The sequence below is a fragment of the Puma concolor genome, chromosome B4, assembly GCF_028749965.1.
Source record: "Puma concolor isolate L17-30 chromosome B4, mPumCon1.1.hap2, whole genome shotgun sequence".
Classification (NCBI taxonomy): Eukaryota; Metazoa; Chordata; class Mammalia; order Carnivora; family Felidae; genus Puma; species Puma concolor.
This window is the reverse complement of record NC_141673.1, coordinates 127,598,359-127,617,325: the sequence shown is the minus strand read 5'-3', so window position 1 is coordinate 127,617,325 and position 18,967 is coordinate 127,598,359. Positions and strand designations below refer to the sequence as shown.

Genomic DNA, 18,967 nt, shown 5'->3' with positions numbered 1-18,967 from the left:
CTCGACACGGCCAAGCAACCCTGCTGTCTCACAGAGATATAAAAACCATGTGAGACTTGACTCTATGCCCTAAACCCGTATTCTCCCCTCTTTCTTTAGCCTCAGCATGCCAACTTGTGTTCTCCTTTAGAGTGCAATGGGAGAAATCAGATGGGAACACCTTCAATTTTTACCATCCTAAATGAATTCATCTGCATCGCTGCCTTCTTTATCTTTCTCTGCACACTGTCTTCCTATAGCTCGGGGTCAGTCTCGCACTCCACTGTGTCCCCAGGGATCATGCTATGTGGAAGCCTTCCCCTTACCCTGTGCTCACACTCTCTCTCCCTCCTTCTCCCCTCCTGCACCCCTCTCTCCTTGTTCCTTTCTTCTTTCCACTCACCGTGGGCTCAGGTCACTTAAAGTCACTTTCTCTGACCTCACTGCCCTCTTTCCTCCTTCCCCCTTGGTGCCCCTTGTTGCCTCACCGTTGTGTACCCAAGGATCTTTTTGATCTTTGTTTTATATCCACAGCATTTAACCTGGTTGACCACATCTCTCTACATTTCTGTCCCCCAGCTGCTGGGACACGGAGCTCTCCTCCTCCTTTTATACCTCACACCATTCCTCCTTCGGTCCTTGGGTGTCTCTTTCCGGGTGTTTCCCAGAAACTGGAAGTTTGTGTCTCTTAATCCCCATCACCTATTTCACCCATCCCCCTGCCCCCTCCCCTGTGGCAACCACCACTTTGTTCTCTGTATTTAAGAGTCTGTTTGTTTGTTTGCTTGTTTTTTAGATTCCCCATATAAGTGAAATCAAATGGCATTTGTCTTTCTATGACTGGCTTATTTCACTTAGCATAATAATCTCTAGGTTTATACATATTGTCACAAATGGCAAGATTTCACTCTGTTTTCATGGCTGAATAATACTTCATTGTGTGTGTGTGTATATACATATAGGTGTGTATATATGTGTATATATATGTGTGTACATACACACACACAACCCACATCTTCTTTATCCACTCCTCTAGCAATAGACAATAGATTTTGAAATCAAAAGAACTGCAAGTCTAATACTGAGGGCAGAAAGATGGGGAGAAGATCATGGCCATACAATTCTTAGATGAAAAGAGGGCCCACAAAGGAATAAAAGAGTCATCATAATACCGGCAAATAAACCCTTAGTGAACCTGAATTATCACTAAATTTTGAAATCTGTATTATCCAATTTTGAGAAGCAAAGATTTACTCTCCACTAACATTACTCTTTCTTTTGAAACTATGCTTATTTACTTATTTATTCAATTAAACATTATATAAAAATAAATGCCATAAAACTAAGTCATTACAGTAGAATTAAATATAATTATAATCAAGTGTAATTAAGTAAAGGTAATTAAGTTAAAGTCCACCGCCATAATGTATAATTAAATGGGTAATAACAGAATCCCAGGAATACATGTTCATTTTAAAAGAAAGCATACAAATTATCATAAAACAATGTAATTATCATTCTTACAATGTTTCTATAACTGAACATAACTTATAATTAAACATTTTATAATGGCAAGGACTAAGGAATTTCAGAGTATCCTTAACATCAGTTTAATTTATACTCGTGGAGAATTTACTTTGCTCATTCTCTTGATAAGAAGGCTTAGAAAAATCTAAGCCTCATTTTACTTATCTGTAGAATGGGAATGATGTCTTCCTTAAAAAAGTGGTCATGATGAGATAGTGAATGTATCAAGCACATAGTAAGTAGTACTTAGAATAGGTAGAGTAGGTGGCTATTCTCATTAAATTATTGATCCTAGTTTAGAAAAGAAAGGCTTACATATTTTTTTCCTTGAATTTATTTAAACAAGGAAAACCAAGAAACCGCAGGAAAAATACAGGCTTTAGTCTCAGTCAAAATGCTTACCTAAACTCTTTGCCTCATATTTGATTTTAAATCCTTGCCCTCCATTACTGCCATCGGAAATAAACTGAACAAACATTTGATTATCTGAGGTGAACAGAGTGGATGAAGGGCGACTGCCACAAAAATGACCGTTTCCTCCATGGCTTCCCAAGGGTGGAGAATAGATATCAGGTCCATTTTTTAGCTAGGAACACAGAACAAAATTGCATAAATCCCTTCATCCAGAGAGAGCTGAGAGCACACAAGTCCTATCAATTTATGTCCCAGGAGAGAAGATTCATTTGTTTTTTGCAAGAAGTCTGCAAAGATAGTAATGCGAAAAGGTGAGAAGCACGACTCACCGCCAAGTAATCGCCCTGGCTGCACGAAGAATCTCCGTTTGGAATCTGGAAGGGCTGTTCCAAATGGACAGCAATGGTCAGACCACTCTGAACCAGGACATGCCACGAGCAGTTGAGGTTGGGACCGTAGGTCTCTGGATACTGAGGTGATGTGATGATCCCCCTGTCTGCATGCAAATATCCACCACAACCTTTCCAAGAAAACAAAGGTATTTTATTTAAGTAACATTTGCAATACGATTTTTATGTTGCCCTATTTTTCTTGAAGATTTTTAAAGCGTAGGCAATAGAAATGCGGTTTGAATCTAATTGGGACCAAAGTATAAGAAGCAATCAGGCCAGCAGGCATTTGTTGAGCACACACGACAGGGTACTCATTTTGTGGTTGTTGCTAAGATCAGGATCTAGAAATAAGTAATAGAGGCAAATGATTCACTTTATGAAGCTCACTTTATAGGTGAGTAAGCTATACAATAAATGCATACATAATATGTGGATGGGGATAATTCTACAAAGAAAGGTGAGGGGGAGGGAGAAGGGTACAGCATTGTCTGGGAACATTAGAGAAGGTCGCGTCGTCACAGAATCACCTCAAGAGAGACCCGGAGAAACGAGGCATCAAGCCAGATGGCGTTGCGAGAGAAGAACATTCTGGTTCAGAAAACGCTTGCTTTAAGGCTGGATGTGTCAGTGGTACATCATGCAAGTCAGAATGAATGAGACACGGGGACAGATCCCAAAGGAAGCAGGGCTGGATCAGGCGGGGAAGTGAAAGGACTTATTCTGAGGGACAGAGGAAGATATTCAGGGGTTTGGAGCGTCAGCGTGGCATGACGTGACTTAGATTTTTAAAAGCATCGCTCTGTCTGTAATACCTAGACTGTAAGAGGGGGCAGAGAGAAGCTGAGCAGAGTGTCCGGTCGGAGGTGATTGCCTGGGTCCAAGGAGAGATGACAGAGCCTGGACTAAGACAGTACAGTGGCTGGGGTCTAGATGTATTGGGCAACTAGAATCACAGTGATTTGTTGACGGTGAGGACGTAGGGTGTGAGAGAAAGAGAAGGATCGAGAATGACATCAAGATTTTTGGCTTATGCAACTAGAAGGATGCCCTTTCCGTCTATTAAGATTGGAAAGAGTGTGGAATGAGCAGCTTTGGAGGGTGGAAGAGGGTGGGAAGCAAGAGTTCGAGTCCCACGTGTTAAATCGGAAATACTTCTAGATGCGCAGCTGTCCAGGATGTAGGTGTGCGTGCGCACATGTACACATATGTACATATATACATGCACACATACATCTGTCATACCTAAGTACATGAGAGAGAGGCTGGGAGCAGAAGGACAGAGTGGAGGGTGGGAGCAGGGATTAATTTGCCAGTTGTCAGGGACTAAACAGCTCAGTGAGGGAGTACAGCGACATTATACAACTACTTAATCACAGGTGGAAATTTATCTCAGGTCTGTCTGATTTCAAAGCCCGTTCTCTTAAGCAGCCATGTGACCTGCCTCCCTTGAGTGTGAAGAAGATAATTTATCTTCCATTGCTCCCTACTCTATAAAAGACATATATAATAGTGCAGGAAATATTAGGTAAACGTTTAATGTCTATATCGAGAGTCGACTTTAAAATTACACCTCTTTGGTTAAAAACATCAGAGTCTTTCAATGTTCCATTTTCCATGAACTGCTTCTTTAATTTTAACCCAGTTTGGGTTTACTGGATTTATTACTGGACTTCCCATTTTATCAAGTTTTGAAAGTCTCGGTCATACCGCACATGATCGCCTCCCACATATCGTGCACATTCTCTGACTCATCCAACTCATATTTTAAGAGAAACATAGTCTTCCTGCCAACCCTCAGATAAGGGATTTAAACCAAAAGATTTCTGAAGATACCTTCTATATTATTTCCGGTATTTCTTAGATTGAAGAGGACTCTGGCTTATTGTTTCTTTGATGGGTGGTGGGTAAGGGCTGTCTAGTTCTGTTCTAGCTGAAGCCCTCAGATAGGCTGAAAAATTGTTTTAAAGATGTCACCCTTTGTGCCTACCATGAATGCACCTCCTTTTGGGGGGAAGATGCCATGCCCAGGGACCTGAAGGTAAGGAATCCTTCTGTGCAATCCTGGCCACAGTTTTTTGGACCAGGACTCAGTACCTGGCATAAGGATAGCCAGCTAGAAGCTGGGCGGAGACCCGTGTGCTCTCACTTACAATCTCTGTCCTGGCATAGAAAAATAAGCAGAATATATTAGAGAGAGAGAGATAGAGAGAGAGAGAGAGAGAGAGAGAGAAAGAGAGACAGAGAGAGAGAGAGAGACAGAGACAGAGGGAGAGGGAGAGAGATGATGAGGTGAGATGATATGACATGACATAAAAAATAATGGAACTTAGTACCCTTATGAAAGGATGCATTAAAGCCCGGTCTGGTGACACTGAAGTCAGAGGTGAACCGGATGAACATGTACTCTCCAGTGGACCGGATGGGTCCAGGGATCTCTCTGCCACAGAGAACTGCTAGCTGCTGGGCCTGGTTATTGTCTCCTATGCCAAAGAAAGGAAATGTCAAGTGTGAAAATATAACGCCTTCAGAATCTCCTCCACCATCATTTGCAACCCAGACAAAGTGGCTCATATGTTTTTTACAGAACATCGCCATTCCTGAGAGATAATGAGATTCTCAAGTACAAGGACGCTCCAGGGGTTACATCATTCTGGCTCCAGCTCACGATCGAACTGCCTACCTTTCTCTTTACCCTTTATGTTAAAGTCTCCCTTGACAGTTCCCACCGTCTTTCTAAAAACGGGGCAACCGTTCCTCCTGGCACTAAAACTCAAAATCGGAGCACATGAGAGTTAGGAATGACGGAGGACCAGTGCTGACGTGTGTTAGAGACCCTACTAAATTACTCTGATCACTGAAGGTCCAGTATCTGAAAGAGAAGAAAGATTGGCTCTTCGGCAGCAGATCCTGTACTATTGGGGCAAGGTCATTTGCCAAGAAGTGTGCAACTTTTATATGAACCTCAGCTCCAGAGAGTTTTTTGGTTGTGGCTGTGTTTTTTGTGGGTTTTTAAAACTTCATTTATTTTATATCATTTATTCATGTTGCTATGAAACGAACACACGTATGTCTACCTGTGGAGGATGAGAAACGTTTCAGCCAGGGTGCCCTCCAAGGAGAGAGGCAAAGGACAACTGGGTCACTTCATGGCTCTTTTCCTTTTTACGACTCTTGAATATAAGCAACATGGAACAAAGCCACAACCAAAGCCAGAATGGAGCAAAGGAGATGATAAAATATTTGGATACCTTGGCTGGGATTTTTTTTTCCCCTAAGGCAAATAATTAATAAACTTCAAGCTGATAAAAACCAAAAAATAGAGTACATGAGGAAATTTTCCCCTGTAAAACAACAATCAGCAAAATTAATCCTTCCGCCATTGATTGCCACCTAAAACGCACTAGTATTAACTACTCTAGAAAACAAGGTAGTGTGTGGGATTACAAATGCAATGGTATAGCCATAAATAGGAGAGGCTTGAAAGGTATTCTTTGGAGGGTTTGTGACCTCTGAAAATTTTTGGTACTTTATAATTCAAAAGTTTCTCTCTTTAACTCCTTTTGCACGTGTTATTTTGCTACACATTTTGCCCTAAATTGTTTTGGTGGACTTACTCTCTAATTACCAATGTCACAAAATTTGGAAGTTCATTGTATGTTGTTATTTATTTCATAGGTGCATATTTTCTCTCTCAGTGAGACTGGATAGGATCTACTGATTTGTATTTCTTTTCTAAACTTCACCTCAGACCATGTGATGAAACAGTGCTTATCTCTAAATAATTACTTAGCGATCACCTAACTGATGAGTTGGTAGATAACCCAACAACCATAAGATGGTTTGTTTCTCCCCACAGTATCCATAATAAATACGGAGGTATGTCTAGGGCCTTCCATGACTTCATCATATGGATGGTAGCAGGCATGAATCTGATCTTTAAGGGGAGGGGAAAATCAAAGGTAAACAGCCAGGGCTAGAAGGTAGTCTGGTGATTCTCTTTCTAGTCCAGACTCCTCATTTTAGAGATGTGGACGCTGGGGCCCAAGACTACCAGTAGCTGACATTTATCAAGCAATTATTATTACCACTTTGAGTGCTTTACATACAATATCAGACTTTATCATCAGAATAATGCTATTAAGTAGGTATTTTTATTATCCCCATTTTGTAAATTGGAAACAGTCTTAGGGAGGATATATAATTTGCCTGAAGGCATAGAGCATAGAAGTCAACAAGGATTTAAAACCCTGGCTAATTACCTCCAGATGCTCAAACTATACTATTATATGATTTCCCTAAGATCACAAAGTACCTTTTATATCTATAAATAGATAAAAGGATTACTGATTTTTGACTTTTTTTTCTTTTGTTTGCCTTTTCCCCCCCTTTTCACTGTTTTTTTTTTTTTTTTTTTTTTTTAATTTTTTCTAGGTCCAATGTAGTTTCATGGAACCTCAATTTTGGGGAATCTTGGTATGTAAAATTTGTTGTTACATAGTCTGGAAAAAATTGATTCAGTCTTGAACCATCACCAGCCTGTAAAATGAATAAACAGGTGGGAGAGTGACTCAGGTCTCCCAGGAAGGCTGCAGGGCCCTCTCTGGAGTGGCCCAAGAATGTTCACAGCCAGCCTTGGACCAAGGGACAAAGGCCCAAGGCCTGTGATGACTGGCCAATTGCACAAGTGGCCTGTAAGTATCATTGGTTGTGGTTAATGGCTTTAGATATTTCCTTCAGGATGGTATATACCCCTGCTACTCGGAAGGAAAAACCTGGCTGAATGAAGAACAAATAATTGAAATGGGACTTGAAATTTTATTCTAAATGTAGATAAACACTGAGCCAATGAACAAAATACCTACCAACCAACACATAGTAGGCACTCAATAACCACGTCTTGAATGAATCAATAAACAAATGAGGAAATAATGAACCTATTCAGCACCAACTCATGTTGTAAATAAAAATCTCTTCGGATAGGTTGCACACCAATTTAAAATATTATCGTTGTTTTGGCATAGAAGTCAATCTGCAGAGCTCTCCAAGTTCTATGCCTCAGCAAGAACATTCTATAAAGTGGATATGATGAAACCTATTTTAGAAATACCTCTAATAAAGTAAATTGAAATCTAAATTAAGCAATTCCAAATTCTGCATCTACAAAATGCCAGGGCTTTTGCTAGGGAATTTTGTGTTTATTATGTTCCCTAATACAACAGCCTCACGAAGGAGGTATCAGTCTCTCTTTCACAGACGATAAAACACCTCAATAGAAAGTGATTTTTGAAAGAGTAGCCACACTTTACTTCATTAATGCAGTTACCTACTGAAGATATTTTTTCAAAGTTTCTACTATATTCTGAACACTCAGAATATGTGTGCAAGGACACACTCATTTCATCACATGAGAAGTTTTAAATGTTAACATCCACAGGAATGCCTTGATGTGAGAAAAGACGGCAATTTCTCTGAGCAACGCGCTGGATGATGGTTGATGGAAAAGGGGGGAAAGTTAAGGTTTATCATCTCCTGTTTTGTACGACTGACTTGAGCGTTAGTGTCCAGCCTCTACAGAAGGAAAACCAAGCACCTCTGCCGTTTCCTAACTGCCTTTCATGGAAGTCTAGCGTTGAGGGGATAAGGAAGACACAAGCTTACATGTTAGTAACCTGTGGGCAAAAAGCAAGCACATGTTCGTTTGGTTCAGAAAAGGCTTTGAAGCTTTTTTCATTAATTTCCAAAATTTAACAATTGGGAAATTCATAGAAAATTCTGTATCTTTCACATCTCTTTAAAAAAAAGGAAGCTAATAACACTGAGCCTGCCTTCCTAGTAGCTGCCCCTTCAACTCTGTGCTCCAGATTAACACTTTCCTTGTTATGTACCCTGTTTGTCTAGGTAGGCATGTGAGTTCGCAATGTCTGTATCTTGTGGTTCTTAAACTTTAGAGACCATCATTATCACCTGGAGGCAGGGACAAGGGTCAGGTGAGAGAGGCACTTGCCTCATGGGCAACATTCAAGGAGGTCCCAAAGACCTTAGAAAGCAAGATAAATAATATTTTAGTGCAATAGTTAAAAAACTGAAATTTAATGTAAAATGATCAAAATATCACCATTTTCAACAAAGACAGAATCCAACTGTGCAGTTTGCATAATCTTGCCTTGCTTTCCTCAACCTAAACGTGGCCCCTACCTGGAGGGCTTTTTAAATCACAGACCTAAGACCCATTTGGAGAGTTTCTACTTTGGTAGATCTGGGGCGTGGCCATAAGATTGGCATTTCTTCCCTGGTGACACTGATCCCTGTGGTCCCACGACCACACTGGGAGAAACACTGGTCAGAGGACATGGCTTGCCTCTCCTCCAGCTTTGTGAACCGTGAAGCATGATTTTGTACATGTTGCATATTAGCATTATTCTTACCCCCATCATTACATAGCCATACCACACCTGTGCATAGAGGAAAACACGAAAAAATATAAGCCCTTAATTCTACCTATTCTGCCCAGAGATTCAGTAGACAGAGAGAACTGAATACAAGCAATTATATATCTATAATAATATATATAATAATAATAAATATATATAATAATATATAATACATATATTTTTTTCACACTTGTATCTTAAGGTCATAGGTATAAAATATCAAAATGTATCTCCAAGACCTTTCAAAAAGAAGGCAGCACCACCTGGAAACTCAGACCATTATTTCCTACTTAAGCCAAAGATAGTATTTTCTCTTAGTAAGATAGTGCTGTTCCTGAGATAGTATGTGCATTAGTTTGTTACAGGCAATTTAATATTTTCCTTATGTTCTTCAGAAATTGTAGCCAATTCTGGTATGGGATGCCTTCACTGACCATAATGTCAGGGAACTTCCATACAAAACGGATGGAGGCAATAAATGAGTATCACTATAACTGAACGTAACTCTGTATGTGTCAAGGTTGAAACTCGGTAGTTTTGTGTTTTGTTTAAATGTTTCTCACCATCTCTTATCACAAGTTTGTCATAGTCACATGTTCTGTGAGCTTCGATGTCCAGGGAAAGGATGTTGAGTTCCACGGTAGAATCTGGAGCCTGAATGAGCCACATACAGTCAGCGCTGTTACTGTAGCTTTCGGGCCAGCCTGGGGAGAAAAGAAAGGCTGGCGCATCTCCTGTCCTCAGGAACCCACCACAAGCACCTGTAGAATGAAAAACAACATCTATGAGATACCTCTGACGGAGGAGAACCTAGCACGTTCATTTTAAAGTGGCAGCTCTGTACCAAAAGGACACAACCAATTACAACAAAGTTCTCAAAGAAATCTAGAAATATTTTATTAAACCTGCTGACTCACAAAGCTGTGATTTCTGTTCGTTTATTTTTTGTGTAAGAAAAACACTGTGTTCTGCTTTTTTCACCATAGCCTTGCCACACGGCCCGTTTATTAGTGTCTTAGTGTCTTTTATTTGCTAAGCATGAAGTTAGTCCACGTAGAAGACCTTCTTTTATTATCATCATTATTATTATTATTAATGTTTCCTCTGTACTTTACCTTTTTTGAGAGAGAGAGAGAGAGAGAGAGAGCGAGCAAGCGTGCCCAAGCATGAGTTGAGGACGGGCAGAAGGAGAGAGAGAATCTTAAGCAGGCTCCACGCTGAGCATAGAGTCTGACACAGAGCTCAAGCTCACGACCATGAGATCATGACCTGAGCCCAAATCAAGAGTTGGATGCTTAACCGACTGAGCCACCCAGGCGTCCCTCCTCTGTATTCTAATCTTTACTTTTTCAGCATAGCTGTTCACCATGTTATTTATATGTGGGCAATTTTGAAATCATTTTCAAATTAGTAAAATATATAACAACAGCCTTTCTTCATTTCTTATTAATTTTTTAAAAAATCAGTTTCGTTAAAGTATTCTTTGTGTGTCATAAAACGTACCTTTTAACATCTACAATTCAGGGGCTTTTAGTTATAGTCACAAAGTTCTGTAACCATCAGGGCTAATTTTAGAACACTTTTACCATTCCAAAAAGACACTTTATACCAATTACCACTGATTGCCTATTTTCCACTCTACCAGTCCATGGAAACCACTAATTTACTTTCTGTCTCTGTCTATGGATTTGCCCATTCTTGCCATTTCATATACATATAATCGGACAACATGTGGCCTTTTGTGACTAGCTTCATTCACTTAGCATAATGGTTTAAGGTTCATCCGTGGCATATTTCAGTATTTCTTTCATTTTCCTTCATTCTTTTCATTTCCTTGCTTTAAGCCTGTCCAGTACTCCACTGTATGGATATATCACATTAAGTTTTATCAGTTGTGCGATATGTGGGTTGCTTCTGCTTTTTCACTATTGTGAAGAATGCTTCTATGAACTTTCAGTTTATAAATTTTTGTGTGGACTATATGTTTTCAATTCCATCAGGTATATGACTAGGAATGTAATTGCAGGATCATATGGTAACCCTGTGTTTCAATTTTTGAAGAACTGCTAAACTGTTTTCCAAAGTGGTTATAACTTTTTATAATTTTACCAGCAATACACAGGGTTCTTATTTTTCCACATCCTTGCCAACCCTTGTTATTGTTTGCTTTTGCCAACGCTTATTATTGTTATTGATTGATTAAAATCATCCTAGGGAATGTTAAATATATATATTTTTTAGTATACCATTTTAATTCACTTGTTCTTTTTTTTTTTTTACTATATATACATACATACATATATTATTTTTATTGAGAGACACAGAGAGAGAGAACACATGCAAGTGGGGAAGGGGCAAAGGAGAAGAATGCAGAGAATCTTAAGCAGGCTCCAGGCTCCACATGTGGCCTGACACAGAACTCGGTCCCTTGACCATGAGATCATGACCTGAGCCCAAATCAAGAGTCAGATGCTCAGGGGCACGTGGGTGGCTCAGTTGGTTGGGCGTCTGACTTTGGTTCAGGTCATGATCTCATGGTTCATGAGTTTGAGCCCCACATTGGGCTCTGTGCTGACAGTGCAGAGCCTGGAGCTTGCTTCAGATTCTGTGTCTCCCTCTCTCTCTCTGCCCCTGCCCTGCTCACACTCTGTCTCTGTCTCTCAAAAAAGTGAATAAACATTAAAAAAAAAAGAGTCAGATGCTCAACTGGCTAAGCTACTCAGGCACCCCTACTATGTATATTTTTAAGTTATTTTCTCAGTGGTTGTTCTGGCAGTTACAATTTACATCTTAATTTGAAATAATGTAGTTTGGGTTAATACTAACTTAATTTGAATGGTACACAAAACTTGGCTCCAATAAAATTCTATTTCCATCCCCATCCTTTGATGCTATTTTTGCCATAAAAATTACACATTTAAACATTACAAATCCATCAACATAGTTTTATAGTCATTGCTTGATGCAGCTGTCTTTAAATCAGAGAGTGGGAGAATCACAAACAAAAATGCATTTACAATGCCTTTATATTTACTTATGTCATTATCTTACTGCATACTATTTATTAGTTGTCAAGACATGCTATGGTACTTTCATTTCAGTCTAAGGCCTTCCACTAGAATTTCTTTTAGAGTAGATCTGCTCGCAATAAATTCTCTCCATTTTCATTTATCTTGGAGTCTTTGAATTTCCCCTTAGTTTGGAGGATATATGTGCTGGGTATAGACTTTTGACTTTTAATCAACAGTCTTTTTATTTCAATACTTTGAATATGGCATTCCACTGCTGTCTGGCTTTCATGGTTTCTGATGAGAAGCTAGGTGAGGATTCCTTTTACATGATGGATCACTTTTTCCTGGTGCTTTGAAGATGATCCCTTTTTCTCCAGCTTTGATAGTTGGTGACTTGTCTAGGTATAGATGTCAGACAGCTTATCCTATTGGGAGTTTACTGGGATTCTTGGGTGTGTAGAATAATATTTTTCATCAAATTTGGGAAGTATTTGGACACTATATTCAAATATTCTTTGTCCCCCTTTATCTCCCTCCTTTTCTGGGGCTTTCATTGTACATATGTTAGTATAATTGATAGTTTCTGAGGCTCTGTACAATTTTTTTCAGTCTTTTTCCTTCTTTCCTGTGGACAGGCCAATCTCAATTGACCTATCTGCACGTTTGCTGATTCTTTCTTCTACGTGCTCAAATCTGCAATTGAGCCCATCCAGAGAATTTCAATTATTATACTTTTCAATTCTGACATTTCTATTTGGTTTTTTTCTTTTCATAATTTCTATCACTTTCTCGATAGTCTCTGTTTGGTGATACATTATTCCCATATTTTCCTTCAATTCTTTAGACATGGTTCCTTTTAACTTTTCAACACATTTATAATAGCTAACTTAAAGTCTACATGTGTTGGGATATGCCTATAAAGCTCTAGTAGGCAGTTTACAACTCTGCCTCAGTCTTCACTCCCTGCTTACACAGACCCTCAAGATCACATAGAGTTGAGAGATCAGGGCCCTCGCGTCCTCTCTTGGACATGTGCACAGTCCTGCACCTGTGTGTGGCTTTCTAAACTTCCAGAAATATGTCAGAGTTTTCCAAAGCTCCCTATGGGTATCTCATTCCCCAGGATTTTCCTTTTACAGTTTTATTCACCCTCTTGTTAGCTGCACCTGGTATTACTGCCACATATAACTGTGATGTTAAACAGTCGCCACTGACTGTTTTCTACAAACACCCTGGGGATAGGGCTATGGGCACAGAGCAACCGCTGAGGCAGATCAAATGAAGACAAGTCCTGAGAATGGAGCTTTCCTAGGAAGCTGCCAGATAGGTCAAATAATGGTAATTCCTTAGGAACAGGAGGTTTTCTGTAGCTCTCCACCTGTTCTACCCCTTCCAGTAGGCACTCAACTACTGGTCTCGCAGCTACTCTAGTTGAGGATTCTGCGAGGCAACTGCAAAGCTGAGGCAAGGGGAGAGATGGAAATAGGGAGAATTAAGATGCCAGAAAGCTGACTATTTTTCTGAGATTCAGCCATCATTCTTGAATAAACACTCTTTAGATTGTTGCGAGCTTTGATGAATTTCCAGTTCTCAAAAGCTGATCTTGACAATTTTGACAATGTTCTCATTGTTTTCCTGCAGGAATGCTTTTTCAGAGGTCCTCACCCCACCATTCCAGAGGTTTCTGACTTTTATACCAGTACATGTTTGAATCTTACTAGGACCACCAGGAAGTGAGTGTAAACTTTTATGGGACTAGGTCCTAGTTCTTGTCCTATTTCTACACAGGCTACAGAAGTAAAGAAAAAAAGAGACAAATGAAAGAAATTTTCAAGTGGAAGACTTTAATATTACTCAGGGTCTTCAAATGTTAAGATTTTCCTTTATGTAAAATATTTCTTACCTTGAATTTATAAACGGCAGTTATCAAACTAACCGACTTGGGGTCATTATTCTTTTTGGTCAAATATTCATTTTCCCTCATTTATAAACACATGCTGACATTGCAATTCCTGATCCTTTTGTGGTTGAGTGAGGTCATTTGACCAGTTTGAGCCAATGAATTATGAGCAAAATAATTTTGTCACTTTTAAGCTGAGCACTTTTGTACTGAGACATGCCAGAGCTCTCCTTCCTCTGGCCATGATCACAGTCAATGTCCCAAACAATGTCAGCTCCAACAGCCTGGGCTATGCAGTGATACTGATAACAAGGCACTTAGTTAATCCAAGAAGAATATGTAACACAAACCAGAAAGAAACTTTATGATTTTTCAGCAACTCAGAGTTTGGAATTATTTGCTATCGCAGCATAACTGATCATGTCCTGACTGATATGCTGACTAATCTTTTCCTACTCGATGTGTTTAATTTCCTTCAAATGATCCTCATCCACATTAAGCTCAGTTTCCTTTGCTTTCTTTTCTTCTGCCTGTACCACATGCTTTGTCATTAAATAATTTAATTACTAAATTGGTATTTGACTGACATATGAATACTTTGTCTTTCCCAACTATTTTTAAGCTCCTGGAGAGTTGAGATCAGATCTTTGTCCCTTTACTTAATTGTCTCGGTGTATCTATAGCAAATCCTCAATAAATATTTATTGAATTAAACTAAACATATGCATGTGTAAGAAATGCTGATGGTACAATGTGCAATATATAAATATATTTTAAAATGTTAAGCTTTTAAAATTTTTTTTAGTTTTGATGAATCTTTCAGAATGCAATGCCACCCTATCATCTAGGTAACTAGTAAATTATAAAATTCTCTTATCTTCTTACTTTCACCTTCCCTTGTTCTCAAGGAAAATGAAATTTATGACATAATCACTCATCCACTTAACTCATCTAATTACAGAGCTTAAGTATGAGAAGAAAATTTGTCATTTTTGAGTACTAAATTATATTTGTTGATATAATACTTTCCATGAGTAAGTGATTTTTTCTCTAACTTGAGATTTGTGGCTATAAAAAAAGCTTAATTCAAGTTTACTTAGAAGAGCTATCCAGAATTAAATGGATAGCTTCAAATTGCATTTGGCAATCTTGCTGATGGTTCTTTGCTCTTAGATAAGTAGATTAATATTTTAAGAAAGAGATTCATATTCAATTTTATGGAAACATCTTGTAAGGGGGGGGGTGGAAAAAACATCTCAGAACAGAATACTCCAGGTGCATTAAATGAAAACAAGTATGAATGATACATTTATCAGTTACCTCTACCAATACAAATTCCCAAGAAGTTAGAAGCAAATAGACTCTAATCTTTTAGGATATATTTAGTCTTAGAACAAGTTCAAAGTTTGAATATTCTTCAATGAGAACCTATGATAATGTGTCTCAATCAAGTACAGCTGATCCTTGAGCAGTGCAGGGCTTAGGGGTGTCAACCCCCAACACAGTAAAAAATCCACATGACTTTAAGTAGCCCATGTGCCCAGCATAGGCTCAAGCTCACGACACTGCAATTAAGAGCCTCATGCTCTACTGACTGAGCCAGCAGGTTCCCCCAAAATCCATGTAACTTTTGACTCCCCCAGAACTTTATTACTAATTGTCTACCATTGACCAGAAGTCTTACAGATAACAGTCAATTAACACATATTTTGTATGTTACATGTATTACATGCTATAGTCTTATAATAAAGTAAGCTAGCTAGAGAAAAGAAAATGCTGAGAAAATTGTAACGAAAAGAGGGGCGCCTGGGTGGCTCATTCAGTTAAGCGTCTGACTTCAGCTCAGGTCATGATCTCATGGTTCGCAAGTTCGAGCCCCACATCCGGCTCTGTGCTGACAGCTCAGAGCCTGGAGCCTGCTTCAGATGCTGTGTCTCCCTCTCTCTCTGCTCCTCACCAGCTCACACTGTGTCTCTCTTTCTCTTTCTCTCAAAAATAAGTAAATGTTAAAAATTTTTTTTAAATAAGGAAAAGAAAACAAATTTACAGTACTGAACTGTGTTTATAGAAAAAATTCTCATATAAGATTTTTTCAATCGCCTTCATTTCAAACTTGTGTTGTTCAAGGGTCAACTGTATACCAAGGTTGGCAATATCCCCCAAACTGGGCTGTCAGACTTCTATGACAACCCATAAAAGCCATTCAAATTGTTTAAATAAAATTTTAAGGAAAAATCAGTCTCCCCAAACACTGCTTACCAAGGGAATTAAGGATGTCTTAAACATAGTCAAATAAAAGTTTAACAATTAGGCTAATTTTACCTTAAAACATGAAGGTTTATGACCAACTAAGGAGAAAGTGAAGCATTTCTGAAGGCACATTTAAAATGAAATCTAGAAAAGGGGTGCCTGGGTGGCTCAATTGGTTGAGCTTCCCACTTCAGCTCAGGTCGTGATCTCATGGTTTGTGAGTTCCAGCCCTGCATCGGGCCCTCTGCTTTCAGCACAGAGCCTGCTTCAAATCTCTCTGCCCCTCCCCCACTCACTCACTCTCTCAAAAATGAAAATAAACATTTTTTAAAAAACTTTAAAAAAGTGAAATCTAGAGGAAAAACAGTTACTTCTGTCTTCTAGTTGACCCATAATATTGTGTGTGTGTGTGTGTGTGTGTGTGTGCATGCAGAGCATTTACAAATCAAATTTTCAGAGATCTCTAAAGGAGTCTCTAGAAGTTATAAGTAGAATGCCTCATGGATATCAAACCCTTAATTAATATAAAAAATATAATGGGAAAAATATTAAAAAAACACAAATGTACAGTTTTTACAAAAGGCAGTATTTATGAAATTAAAAGAACACCTGATATATATGGAGGGTTTTAGGGCTGCACTTATTCTTAGTAATTTACATATTTGCCACCTATTATGGGAAGGCCCTTTGAAACCTATTATGGGAAGGCCCATGCATTGAAACCCAAAAACAGAATTTCATTTATTACCGTTTGGTAAGACATACCTGGAGCAATTGTAGGGGAAGGTCCAACAGAGACATTCATTGCAAACCACTCCAGAAGGAATCCTTTCCCTGAGATTGAAGAGTCAGAAGAAAACTGAAATGTCAAGGAATTTCTAGAGGAGCTAAAAGATTTGGTCTGGGTACCACAGTAAGTTCCAATGAGGCGGGAATGAACACCAAGCCCATCGTAAATCTGCATGTAAAAAAAAAAAAAACAAAACAAAAGATAATACAGCACTGAATTCAAGTAATTACCTCTATTTTTCTTCATAAAAAAGAAAACTAAAAGGTTGCCTTATGTTATTATAATTTCATCATAATGAAAAAAATAAACAAGTAAACACCATATGTCAGTTGAAATAGAAAGCACCATTGAATATAAAATATGACTGCAAAAAATTTTAAGGTGTTTTAAAATAATTTCATCTTTGCTGCAGAATTATGTTAATACATAAGCTGTATGCAATATAGCTCATTATTTGATCTACAGTAAAATTTAGGGGTGGAAAATTAGGAATCAAGATAGTTGTACAACAATAGAACTTACTGAATGTGCTTTGGGGCCTCAAAGGAAGGAATTAGAAAGTAACAGAAAAAGCAACAAGAAGGAAAGGTTTAAACAGACGGGTATCGGAAAGTAGAATTAATGACAACAAAACAGTGACAGCTTGCGAGGGCTCAACACACATTCAAATCACTCAATTTTTTTTTCATTTGGTTGAAAATATGCAGTTACCTATTTAGAGACATATTTTTATAGTTACAAACACATAGCATGGAACACATTGTTTTTTTTTGGCACATGTGGAAAAATGCCACCCAACCATATTTCCTATCCTTTACCTCATTTTGTAAATAATTTGGAACAAGTTCATTGAAATTGTTATCAATTTCTCTGCCGAAGCTAGGAGATAAGCTGTTTTTCAAACTATGTAATAATGATTTCCACACATACGAAGCACCTTAGGTACTGAACTCTATGTGAGGCCCTGCAGACCCAAGATGAATAAAATGGAATCCTGGCCTTTGAGAATCTGATAACATAGTTAAACTCATAGAAGGAGAAAGTAGAGTGATGGTTTCCAGGGGTGGGGAGAGAGGGAAATGGAGAAATGTTGGTCAAAGGTTACAAAGTTTCAGTTATGCAAGATGAATAATTCTGGAGATCTAATGTGCAGCAATGTGACTACAATTAATACTGAAATATATCGTACTGTTTGTGTATTATACACTTGACATTTGCTAAGAGGGTACATCTTAAATATTCTCTTTCACACACACAGACATATACACACACAAAATCCAAATGATAACCATGCAAGGTGATACAAGTATTAATTAGCTTGACTGTAACAATTATTTCACAATGTGTACATAGGTTACAATATCAAGTTGTACATCTTAAATATACCCAATATTTATTTGTCGAATATACCCGAATAAAGCTAAAAAAAGAAAAAAAGAATGTGACAGTGTTTTTGAAACTGATGCAGTAACCAAAATCTGGATGGCAATAACCACCACAATTTTATATTTATTTATTTAAAAATGATCCTTCAAACTTTTAACACTCTAACATAAGAATACACAAGAAGATGAGATATGAGAGAGGATACTTAACTAAGATATACATATACACATAGACAAAGCCCAAGAGGTAAATTACAATAATGCTAAAAATAAAACTTAGAGAATCCAAAGAAAATAAATATAATGACAGAATTACCTTTTCATAGGTAATCTAGAAGAGGTAATCATGATCTAGGGAGGCCACCCCATGTGATTTACAAATGCTTCAACTGACATTAACTTGATTTGTTTTTGCAAATAGAAATTCACCAAAATTTACTAACACTGATTGCCCTTGGATACTCACCCTTAATTTGTCATAATAGCAGTTTTGAGTTGCTTCAATGTCTATCTCCAAGATTCTACCATGGATAACTTGAGACACATCCACATTTACTATCCATTGGTAATCAGAGTTGTGGGGGTAATGTCCAGGCCATAAGGGAGAGGCGACTTTCCCATGAGTTCCCACAATATTATCATTGCCAAATACTAGGAGGGAAAACAGAGCAGTAAATCAGAAGTACTTAGAATAGCTCTTTAATCAAATGAAAGAAACAAAAGGCAAGGGGTGTTGAAAAGGATGGACTTTTAATTGGCTGTGATTTCTATTCTGAACACTGAAAGAAATATTGCTTCCCTTTTGATTTCTGTACTATCTACTAATTCCTTGGAGAACCGTGATTTTGTGAATGGAATTTCATCTCCTAAGAAGGTGGCATGGTGTGA

The 18,967-nt window shown here is 38.3% G+C and overlaps 1 protein-coding gene across 1 annotated transcript in view; it reads right to left on the bottom strand.

Moving 5' to 3' along the window:
• Positions 1 to 18,967, bottom strand: part of CUBN (cubilin) — a 278,146-nt gene that overhangs the window by 88,750 nt on the left and 170,429 nt on the right. Inside the window, exons 38-43 of the mRNA XM_086714844.1 lie at positions 18,546 to 18,730; positions 16,670 to 16,862; positions 9,307 to 9,504; positions 4,646 to 4,792; positions 2,250 to 2,440; positions 1,909 to 2,092 (exon numbers count right to left, since the gene is read on the bottom strand). Of these exons, the coding sequence (XP_086570970.1) occupies positions 1,909 to 2,092; positions 2,250 to 2,440; positions 4,646 to 4,792; positions 9,307 to 9,504; positions 16,670 to 16,862; positions 18,546 to 18,730 (1,098 nt within the window). The remainder of the gene's footprint in view (positions 1 to 1,908; positions 2,093 to 2,249; positions 2,441 to 4,645; positions 4,793 to 9,306; positions 9,505 to 16,669; positions 16,863 to 18,545; positions 18,731 to 18,967) is intronic.